The 12,472-nt window shown below is 32.6% G+C and overlaps 2 protein-coding genes across 2 annotated transcripts; both read right to left on the bottom strand.

Annotated features, from left to right (window-relative positions):
* Positions 1–4,132: 4,132 nt before the first annotated feature.
* On the bottom strand, positions 4,133–5,707 carry LOC137918997 (uncharacterized). The gene is made up of 4 exons (XM_068761956.1): positions 5,426–5,707; positions 5,263–5,343; positions 5,047–5,197; positions 4,133–4,323 (listed from the first exon to the last, which is right to left on the bottom strand). Exons 1-4 carry the CDS (start codon positions 5,705–5,707, stop codon positions 4,133–4,135), a joined length of 705 nt encoding a protein of 234 aa, XP_068618057.1.
* A 3,454-nt stretch (positions 5,708–9,161) lies between these two features.
* LOC137918998 (uncharacterized) lies at positions 9,162–11,354 on the bottom strand. Its single transcript, XM_068761957.1, has 2 exons — positions 10,673–11,354; positions 9,162–9,349 (listed from the first exon to the last, which is right to left on the bottom strand). Exons 1-2 carry the CDS (start codon positions 11,352–11,354, stop codon positions 9,162–9,164), a joined length of 870 nt encoding a protein of 289 aa, XP_068618058.1.
* Between the last annotated feature and the right edge of the window lie 1,118 nt (positions 11,355–12,472).

A 12,472-nucleotide genomic window follows, 5' to 3' on the forward strand; every position in this document is an offset into this window, starting at 1 on the left:
ATCGAGAGATGATCATCGATATCACTAGCCAGGATTCACTCTATGGTCTCATCCGTTTCGACTATATCATCGAAAAACCGAAGGTGAGTGATGTATTCGCTGTTTGTGTTACACTGTACATTAATTGATAAATGCAAATAAACTAATACATTCACCTCTTTAAAGCTTTTACTGCTATAACCAAACACCCGGTGAATTCGTAATTCTCAATGCATTAAAATCTCTAATGACGTTTTATCACTTAAAGTTTTTACAAATAAATCCTAAATGAAGGGAATAATTAGATTTTATTCATTAGCCCAGCAAGTGGAGTGGAACGTGTAGATAGCATTTAAACGATTCCGTTAATATCCCTCTGCGGTGCTATCTCCGTACATTTTAATGAAACAAAATTATTATTTTTTGTTTATTTAAAAGAAATAATATCTAATTTTTTAATCTTATCCAAATAAACTAAAGACGCAAAAAAATCTAAACCTTACACGGCGACTGTCTTTACTATTCCACCATTTCGTTGTGACAAAAAACTAGCGCGATTGTATTTGCATTTGATGTTTTAGAAGTTGTTCTGCTAGCCGGTCTAGACTTTGTACCGCTTCATCGAAATTGGACCCGTGGAAACAGAGGTCCTCGGACTAAAAGGTTTACGCTGGGGATCGTACCTCAGTTATGACGAAGACGTCCACACGCGGAGAACTATACCCTTGTATGTAATGTATAATGTAGTGAGTGGGGTGTAGTGTATGAAGCACGAAGTGAGGACTACTCGGCGGTCGGGAGAGACACGCTCTCGCTTGAACGCGGGTTAGGCGGACGCGGCCGCCGTGTCATGTGTAGGTGAGTAGTGACATGTGCATCTAGACCGCCAGGGCTCGATGTAAGGCGTGTATCTTGGCATTGAGACGGGGGAGCGGATATTATTTTAATTCCGCTTTAAGGGCGTCGAGAAGAGCCGAATGCTTCGCAATACAGATGAAGCGCTCCGAGGGACCGGAGGCTTAGCGGAGTTTTGCGGCGAGGAGGCAGGATGCAGGCGGGATGCTTCTACATTGGCGAGGTGTAGCGCGAGATACTTCAAGTATAGGTATAGACGCTAGCATGAGAAAGATATTTTTAGCTTTAGGGACGTATGGTGATCGGTCAGTAATGGTATAGAACGGCAACTGCTTAGTTAACGGTTAACGTTAACGGCTAACTTGGAAGTCAGATTATGATTCAGATTATATTATCCGATAGAACGTATCCCGTATTAATGTTAAATCCTAAGTAAACAAGAAATCCCAGCACTAGCTAAACTAAGGAACCTTACAAAGTACTTTTGTCGGATAATCGAATATAATGCCACAAAGTGCTAGCGACAATATAGTGTAAAATAATAGGTTGTCAAATATCTCCCTTTTTGTCTTTTGAATTTCGCGGCTATGTACAAAGCGCTACAGAGCTCGAATCTGGCAATACTATACATAATTTGAAAGGTCTTGACATAACCTACAAAACGACGCTATGCATGATTAGTTTGGATATTGCGTTCAACAGTTATAGACGTGTAAACATGGAGTTCCCTAACGCCGAAATTCGCGCTATTTTAAAGTTTTCCTTTGTTAAAGGCAAATCCGCTGGAGAAACGTTCCGTCTGATTAATGGTGTTTTGGGGGATGGTACTCTATCACTTCGAACCGCGGAGGAATGGTTTCGACGATTCAGAGCCGGCGAAAACGACACCATGGATAAGCCAGCCGGCGGAAGACCTGTGACGACAAATACCGATCAAATCATGGACTACATCGAGTTAGACCGGCATGTGGCATCTCGTGACATCGCCCAGGAGATAGGAGTTAGTCACCAAACCATTTTAAACCATCTGCAGAAGGCTGGATACAAAAAAAAGCTTGATGTTTGGGTGCCGCATGATTTGACGCAAAAAAACCTTCTGGACCGAATCAACGCCTGCGATATGCTGCTGAAACGGAACGAACTCGACCCATTCTTGAAGCGGATGGTGACTGGCGGCGAAAAATGGATCACATACGACAATATCAAGCGAAAACAGTGGCCAAGCCGGGATTGACGGCCAGGAAGGTTTTGCTGTGTGTTTGGTGGGATTGGAAGGGAATCATCCACTATGAGCTGCTCCCATATGGCCAGACGCTTAATTCTACCATCTACTGCGAACAACTGGACCACTTGAAGCAGGCGATCGACCAGAAGCGTCCAGAATTGGCCAACAGGAGGGGTGTAGTGTTCCACCAGGACAACGCCAGACCACACACTTCGTTGATGACTCGTCAGAAGCTACGGGAGCTCGGATTGGAGGTTTTATCACATCCACCATATAGCCCCGACATAGCGCCAAGTGATTACCACCTGTTCCTGTCCATGGCGAACGCCCTTGGTGGTGTAAAGTTGAACTCAAAAGAGGTTTGTGAAAAGCGGCTGTCCGAGTTCTTCGCAAATAAGGAGGGGGGCTTCTACGAGGGAGGTATTATGAAGTTGCCGTCTAGATGGAAACAGATTATCGAACAAAACGGCGCATATTTGAACTAAATCCGATCACTGTAACACTTTTTATAAAGCATTGAATAAAGAGCAAAAAAGCGGAAGGGAGATATTTGACAACCTATTATGTTAAACGCTAATCACTAATTGTGTAATTCACTATGAAAAAAAGCAGTGTATAGAAAAATGTTCTGTAATAATAATAAATTCGTTTAAAGTCGTTTCAATTGAACTAATCTTATTATCTCTAGATAAGTATTAGTACCCGCAAAAAGTTAATTTTACTAATTGATTGTATTTAACAAATTTCAAAGGTTATAATTTATGAAAAAATGTGTTTTCCCATTATCCCTCCCTTGTTATCCCTCCTACCAAATCATGCTCATATTTTACATTTATATTATATTAACAGAAAAATTGCGCAAATAAGGTAACAAATTACACAAACACAACATTATAATAATTTCGGAGGTATGCCCGGTATAATTTTAGTTCCGCTATCAAAGTACTTTATTTTTATTTTGGAGAGTTTAAATTTGTAATCCATTCCACTTAAATTTACCCATGTCACTGGCTTTCAAAGAAACCACATCAAAGGACATTGTTGTCCAAAGAGGCAGTACGTTTTATTTCGCTTTGCCTAAAATGTAGCTTTAAAACATGTACACTTTTATTTACCTTTAACATTTCCGTATGGAGGATGTATATTTTTTTTCATTAAAAATAAATTAAGATCGGACAGTGGTAGCGCAGCGGTAGCGATCTGAGATTTTATATCTTAAATTGCGTGTTCGATTCCCGAGATATAATCTTAAATAATTCACACTTTTTACATTAACTACATAGGATTTGTCAGTGACTGCTCACATAAGAGTTTTCACAGTATAGGCAACAGTGTCCTCTGCGTACCATTATAGCACATCGCGATCGCCTTCCCGCCTGCCAAAAGTAGCAAGTTAGCCTTTCAGTGGGCGTCTATAGGATGAAACAACGACGATGACAAAAAAATAAATATTGTCTTTATGTAATGTTATTTATCTCATAACAATTTTGATAATATTTTTATGTATAAACAATATGCGAATCCAATTAGTCCGTTAACGACGAAACTGATCACATATCTTTATTTACTACCGCTTTAGGTGTTAAAAATTTAAAAACCATTTCGTTAATATATGTATATACAAAACTTAGATTTATAATTATTAAAATATTGTCATTTAAATAAACCATTCTTTAATTAAACATATTATGTTTTTAATTTTATTAAAACCAACTGCACACTTACAGTATAACTGAAGAGAATTTACTAAAAGTGGTTAAACATGAAAAAATCGAAACTTGTTCTCTAAGATATACAGGGCAATGATACTTTCTACAGATTATGAAATAAGATACTATCAGAAAATATAATTTCCTGCACACAGACCAATAATTAATTTTTAATTTTCGTAACAATTTCAAAAGTAGTATTTTAAATTAAACAGATAATACGCTGAAATAACAAAATAAAGACCACTTATTGCGAGGGAAAATGTATACACATTATAATAGTTTATTCCTTTGTTTATTATTAAATTTAAAAAAAAGACAAAATAACACGAACTTGGAACTGTCATCTATTTCATTGACAACATCACAAGTCGCGACGATCCAGATTAATAACTTTATAAAACTGCAGAAGAATTACAAGGTACGTTATAAGCAATCCCAGAAACTTGAATGGAAGCGTTGTATTTATTTCCATCATTCGAAACACTGAAAACGATAAACTTCGTGCTTGTGTCAAAGCAATAAGAGTATTGGCGAATTTGCGGTTATTACAATCTGCAATAAATAATTTAAATTTAGAACCGTTGCATTTCTTTAAAAGTAAATAAATGCAACATTTTACATAAAATAAATAGCTTGTCTTATACAATTATTGCAACTAACGGTTTTATGAAATCATCTCTGTTACAATTTTCCAATGAAAAGAAACTTGTTATGAAAAAACGCCTAGCGCATAATTGGTTCTCCAGTGTTATTGAGTCATTTCAGAATCATAGCAGCGGTTAATTACTAGTTTACAGAAACCCACTGTAAAATCGACTCATTAGTGTTACAAACTGTTTTACAACATTAATTGCATCACAGATGGCAAGATGTAATTGGTTTTGTAATTGGGCAAAATGTTAATTGTAATTGGTTTCAGAGAGGCGTAGACTCCCACTGCAAGGCATAGACCTCTCTTACAGATTACCAAGTCACTTAGAGAGCAAACCTTCGCTGCGAAATCAAATCAGAAAAGAACCCAAGTCACCGAAATAGCTCGAAGTTCTCGTAGTACTCATCAGAATTGTCAGTGGGTAGGGTACATCACTCGTGCAAACGACTGCCGTTGCGGCCGAAAGTTTCTCAAATGGTGACCAGGAGCCGGAAGACGCGGCGTGGATAGACCCCCCACTAGGTGGACCAATGACATAGTAAAGGTCACGGGAAGTCGCTGAATGCGGGCAGAGCAAAACCGACTCAATAATATTATAAAGAATACATATAATTTTTTATTACCAAAAATGTTATTGTACACTCTTGAATACAGAGAAGTTCGTAGCAATATAACTTCGATGTGAACCCCTTCGGCACAAACACATGGTTCGATCAATGGTAGCACACGAATCAACATCAATGCGGCGTCTGGTAATCCATTAAACCATGTGAACTAAAAAAAGAATTTTAATAAATTTCTCAATAGAATAGTGTAAATGCCATGTTGCTACTACTTACATTATTTTCAATATAGCTTAGTGCGGAACGATACGCCATACCCACAAGAGTAACAAATGATGTTGTCACGATTATTAATAACTAGAATAAAAAAGCAAAGGATAAAAATATCAGTAAGTTTGTAAATAAGTCAAATTTATTTTGACTTTAACTGAAATTGTACCTGCCACTTAATAGCCGCATTAAGAAAATCATAGGCTTTAACGATCTTACAATACATAAGCAGCAGACTTAAAATTTCAACATTTGCGATACGATCTCTTAACATAAAATTGTTTTTGTCAGAAAAATTAATGGATTCGTGCTCAGAATAAAAATATCTGTTATTCTTATGCGAGTAAGATGACACTAGTAAAACTCTAATCGCCTTTAATCTAATTTGCAGTAAATTAAAAAGATGACCGTAATAATATAGTTCCAACATGTTAATGAAATCTAGAGGCATTATTGAAAATGATAATTTCCTCATCTTTTTTATTTTATGAGTAACGAAATAAGAAATACAAATAAACAAAAACATTGCAACTGTTCTTATGAAATTATATCTAGGAACAAATTTGATTAAATATTTAGTTTCAATTACATTGTCTAATTCAAATAATAAGCGATAAAAAATTCTGACCAATTTACTAGATATTATAGCCATTACTGAACATAAAGAGCATTGCATCAAATTTAAAAGTATCACAAAGTTGGTTAAATGAGCAGGATTACCATCTAGGATAAGATAATAGGTCAGACAATTTAATGTTAATGAACAACCCAATAATATTATTTTACATATCCTCTTTACTTGTAAGATCACTTGTATTCGGTTAATACCAATCAAACCTGCTGCAAAAATATATAACTTGGATATTGTGTCGATTGATGAATTGTGCGTTTCTTTTACATAATTATTCACTCGCACGACATGAAAAGACATTTTATCGTAAGTTGTGAACACATAACAGTAACTAATACACAAATGGATTGAAAAAATCGAAAACGTTGTTAGCTTTAATTTATTAATAAAGAGACCACAATAATTTTAACGCAATTCAAGGCTGTTCAATATTTATTCATTACCATAAAAGCGTGGTTTTCAAATAAAGAATGAACAATGACGAAATTAAAAATGTAATGTTTGTGTCACTTTTTTTCAATATATCTCAATATTACACTGAGTGATTGATGTAAAAGGCTTAAAGGGGTGAATGTATAGGTCATTTGATTTCAATTAAGGTATGGTACACGCTATCAAAAATCAATAGTTTTGGAAATAATAGATAGCGTAATGTTAATACGGGAAGAAAAAGCGTTTTCACAATACGGACCATTTCATACCTTACTAAATTATTGTTGTTTATTTAAAACATAGAGTGTGATCACTTTATACAGAATGATCGGAGAAAGGTATAAAAGCTTTAAAGCTTTTCACTGACAATGAGCCCTTTAAAGCTTTTTCACCTATAACCAAGTACCCTTTATAACTCCTTTGCTTTAAATTACTTCATTTCATTGTATTATTTTCAAAACGGTATTTTAAATAATTAAAATACAATTATTACCTAGAAAGGAGTTAGAAAAAATAAATATTTCTTAATAAATAACTGGAATAAATTAGGCTAGAAATTAAGGGTTTCCTTCATTTTTACACATTTATGGTTTAGTTTAGTTTAGAATAGAAAATGGCTATATTTTTTTTAATATTTTAAGGTTATTTAAAAACACAAATGAATAATATTTACACTTGAATAAAATGGACTTAGATAAGTTAAATAATTAACAACTCACAACACTAAGCCTACGACGTACATTACAAGGAAATTGATTGGTGATACAATCTGTGTTTAGTATTGTGTCCTCTTTCTTTCAAAACTTTTTCTATCTTTGTTATATTAATAAACAACAAACTCAATTAAGAGCACACAGCAAAAAGATATGCCGTAAAAAATAACAATAACTTCTAAAATAGGCTAGGTTTGTATGTTTTGCGCCAGTTCATTCCATGACGCAATGTTGCTTTTATTTATTAATTCTAATTTTTATCGCTAGTGTTTTTTTACAATATTTTTTCGCTTTTACTAAACGCAGACAGCTGGGAGAGGGTTGCTGCTACTTGATACGGCTCTTTCTTCTCCCAGGTGCGAATCACGACAGCATTTTATCATTATTTACAACTTTTCTACATAAACATGCATCCAAAATGTATACACACAATTTGAAGTTTTACTAAATTATACATTAATTGTTACATTATTTTATTTCAAGTCGCTGCTTATGCGACAGTTAAATGCCTTGAGATTTAGGTCATTGTGTTGGGCCAACTCATCAAAAGATTCTGCCATAGATTTTTTCTTGAGGAGGTCCGGTAAGTTGAACGGAGGCGCAATGTGGCTTACTATAAAACACCAGTTTTTTTTGCTTTTGTGATCTAAGCAATTATTTTTTTACTATTTACTCGTGTTATAATTATCAAAGATCATCCTTAATAACTCTTTTTATAGACAACACTACACTGTCTTCTTAAAAACTGATTTCAATACCTTTTAAACCTTTTGAAACACTACCATCTCTGCTCGTGCATCTGTTTTTAAATGGTTACCTATTCTAGAGCGAGTAAAATTTTTACCCTAACCAAAATAAACCACGGGAGAAATCAAGGAACATCAAATAATCTTTTACTACTTTGTCCTCACAAATCTCACACAGTTCATTTCTTTTCTTGTCCAATACTTTGAAAAAGTACGTTAAACTTTGCCTTAGAATTAGGGAATCAGTTCAAATCCGTCACAATCGTTATATTAGTACATGCAGGAAATTTATATATATATATATATATATATATATATATATACATTCTCTCAATATAAAGAAATAACTCTGCAAGATTTAATGACAAAATGAGAAGGTTTATAGATAAACCAAAGTGACCGACATAGTCCGACGAATTGGTATATTTAAGTGACAGAGCGCAGGCCACGTAGCGCGTGGAACATATGGCCGCTAGGACCAAGGTTCTGCAGCAAAAGCTACAGGTGAGCGCAACGTAGAATTTCCACCCTCAAGGCGAACAAGCAACCTTGCAACCCATGATTACGAAAGTGCGCGAGAGTAAATTATTTTATTTTTTTCTACGCCGCCAACTGTTTATTCTTGGCTAAATTCATTATTTGATCTTATTTATTTCTTATTCTAATACGTATGTTAAAAAATAACATGCCTAATAAATCTTTGTTCCTTTTCAAAATAAAACAAAACATCCTAATGTTGTAAAACAAATCTCATTTCCACAGTTGTATCGCATAATGTTGTTTGGACGCTAATAAGAAGGTATAATTATAAAGTTAAAGTTCAAACGAATTATGTGTTCAGCATATCAATATATTGAATACTCATTAGAAAGTATAGTGTCTTATGAAATATTAGTATCACCAGTTCCCCGTTAGAATGTTCTATTTTTGATGACGCCAAATACACTAAAAATGGTAATACTAAAAAATACATTTTTCAAACTTGTGCGAAAAGATTTTTGAAACAAGATTTTTAATTTACTTAGTTCTTTTTGTTATTATTGCTAGGGTAAACATGGATATCATTTTCGATCAAGTTAACATATAGCTTTTATTGGTAAAGACAAAAATTTTCCACCGACCAACTCGGCTGCCTACAACAGAAGTTAACTTACGAAGTGATCGCCATACTCATTTGTAATTCTTACAAATAAAATATGGGACTTAAAAATGAAGTCATACAATATCTTTATTATAAATCTTATTACAACTATTTAAAATTGCACAATTTTAGTTTACACAATCCAAATGTAAAAACTGTCATAAATTACTATTATGTGTTATTACAATGAAGTACATATCCATGCTTTACTTCTTTACATCCATACTTTATAAAATTTCACTTTAGTCGTGATGATCGAAATTGACGACTTTGGAAAATTGAAGAAGAATCACTAAGTAAATCACCACTAATTCTAAAATTTTAAAAGGAAGTGACGTATTTATTTCGACCATGCGAAATACTGAGAATGTTAAACTTCGTGCTTGAGTTAACTTCAAAAGAGATTTTGCAAATCTTCGCTTATTATTATCTAAAACATAAAAAATATTACTATACAAAATGAATAAAATTAGTTGATAAAAAATTATGAGGTGAATTATGTTTACTTTATATTTCGGTTTATGATCAAAACATTTATAAATGATGAAAAATATATGCAAAATGATTTGTAGCTTAGACAACTTTGGGTAAATTACTGGGTGTTTAGTGTATATTCGGCCTCCATCTATTCATAATCATAAGAGAAGATAAAGATGATCTGTCAATATGATGTCTTTTAACAGCCCTTGCATGGGAATCCACCTCACTTTTAATTTATAATCCGGGAGAGTTCATTGTTCGCGGAGTAATTCAAGCCTCCTTTCCCCTACATAAAAATTTTAAATAATAGAAAATTAAGTACATGCAATAGTTATCGTTGAATAGAAATATATAAATGCTGGTATATGATTCAAAATGTATAGTCTCATTGATATCATAGTTTCGTCAAAATGATCGAATTTAATTTTCTCTGTACAATTAAGTAATTGTTAATATGTAATTAATCTAAATTAATATTTAAATTTAAATATAATGACAGCCTTAGTTTCAAGCATGTAAAATAATTAATATAAAAATAATCTAACGTTTTTCGATTAACTCAACATAATAACCCTGCGATCGGCAAGATGAAGTGGGAATAGGCAAACCACATCGAGCAGAACAGATGGTCGCCTGATGAGGCCTTAAGTTTCTGGAGTTACTGCACAATGGAAAGCGCAGTGTAGGATGTTCATTCACTAGATGGACAACCGCCTTCCAACCAGTTTTTTTGGAAATTTATGAGAGAGGCATATGTCCAACACTGGACGTCGTCAGGCTAAAATAATGACGATGATAAAATAAATGATTAAGACTGAATATTTCTATTTCATTACCAAAAAATTTGTCGTAAATCCTTGCACAAAGGGAAGAACGTAAGTGTATAACTTCATTGTGTACTCTTTCTGCATACAGAGACGGCTCGTACAATGGTACAACTCGCATCGTAATTAGTGCAATATCAGGTACTGCATTCTTCCATGTGTACTGAAAACGAATAATATTAACAATCTCTGGTTATATACAACTATCTCATTACCACTTACTTTATTGTCAATAATACTTAATGTAGAGTGATACATAATCCCCAGAATTGTTACAAATGACGTTGCGATGATCATAAATAGCTAAAAACGAACGTAAATTTAAAACGAATTAATGGAAGATAAGTATTATCTTTTTTTTTAATTCAGCAATAGTGGTACCTGGTACTTTATCGCAGAGTTAATAAAATCATAGATATTTATTATTTTATAATACAGAAATAACAAACTTTTAACTTCAACTTTTTTCGTGTTTTTATTTAGTAGATTGATATTAAATTTGTGACCAAAGTTTATAAGATAGGCTTCATTTGATGAAATAAAAATATTTTTACTAGGATAAGCAGACAGAAATAATATTCTTATTGCCTTTAACCTTATTTCAAAAAGATTAAAAAGATGACCATAATAGTGAGGCTCTATCATATTATTAAAATATACGGGCAACATTAAAATTGATAACTTCTTCATACATTTTATTTTGTAAGATACGATATACAAAACAATGATAAGGAACAACTTAGCTACTGCATGTGTAAAGTTACTTTTAAATTGAAACATTATCGAATATTTAGTTTTTAATTCCGTATCAAATTCCATCAATGCGTCATACATTTTAATCAGAGTTTTATAAGATATAATTGCAGCAATTGAACACACAAAATATAAAAAAAGATTAAAATACATCACAATATTGGTTAAATTCTGCGGATTTTCCATTAGTACAAAGAATATTAAAATAATATTGAACAACAATGAACATCCCAGTAATAGTAGTTTATATATGCCTTGTACTTTTATTATCAATGGTAACCTATTTATTCCAATCAAAAATGACGCAAAAATGTACAATTTAGATATTGTATCAACGGTTAAATTAAAATTTTTCTTTATGTAGCTGTCTACCCGCATAATTTGAAATGCCTTAGCCAAGAAGGTCGTTAATACGAAACAAAAAGCAATCTACAAATGGTTTAAAATAATTCTTCATATAGTCGATTACGGTGTTTACTTTAGTAATGAAAACAATAAAAGTTAAACGCAATTTCAAACATACATACCCAAAATATTATTATGATGTATACATTAAGAATTAATATCAAAAATGTGTAATTCATGGCTTAATTTAGAAGAATTCGTTTTATTTTACTTCATCTATTATAATAATCCTTTACTTACGTTATAAGTAAATTTAAACTTTTGTTTTTTATCTTTTATAATCTGCTTAATAAGTTTGTCATTCATTATATAAATAAATACACAAATAGTACATCGTTGCTGTTGCCTTAAGATTTTAAAGTGCAAACCATAGTGCAATAATTTCATCTATGAAATAATTTTTTACACATCGCTATTTAAAAGAAAATATCATAAAGGACTTTTAATAGCAAAATTACAAAAAATAACCTAGTTAAATGTCCTCACAGATAAAAAAAAGATGAATCAAATCTCTACAGACGTGTCATTTATCAAAATGTTTTTTGTTGATTATACAAAAGAAGGAAACGTGTCGAGGGCTTGAGGATAATAGGATTTTTCTTTTATTAGCAAAATTTAAGCTTGTAAAAGAGAATGACAATAACACTCAAGTTTCGTTTTTTGTGCATCCTTTTTCTGTTAAATGTTCCCATAGCATATTTTATATATTTTAATGTTTACTTCAGATTCCTACTCTTCTTTATCATTGCAAACATCATCCAATTAATTGCTTCCAACATAATTTTATGTTACCTATGATGTTGTAATCATCAATAACTTTGAAGTAAATTTTTTTCATAAAGTTAAAATCGTCCATATTAAGCAAAGATTTAAAAAAAAACTTTTTCCCCTTGTTTTGCATAATAAACCTCTCAAATTTAACTGTGCCAATAAAGCTGACGCTATATAAAAACAAAATAAAATAATTAAAGACTGAGCAAAACTGTAGCGATGTATGCCTATAAGAGTATGAGTATATGCAATTTGTCCATTATTAAATTTATTACTCAAGTGCAATTACTTAAATCAAATCAAAATAAATGTTAAATATG

This window comes from Battus philenor, unplaced genomic scaffold (assembly GCF_028537555.1).
Source record: "Battus philenor isolate CCGP_79_NKW_IND1 unplaced genomic scaffold, ilBatPhil1.0.hap1 SCAF_15, whole genome shotgun sequence".
NCBI lineage: Eukaryota > Metazoa > Arthropoda > Insecta > Lepidoptera > Papilionidae > Battus > Battus philenor.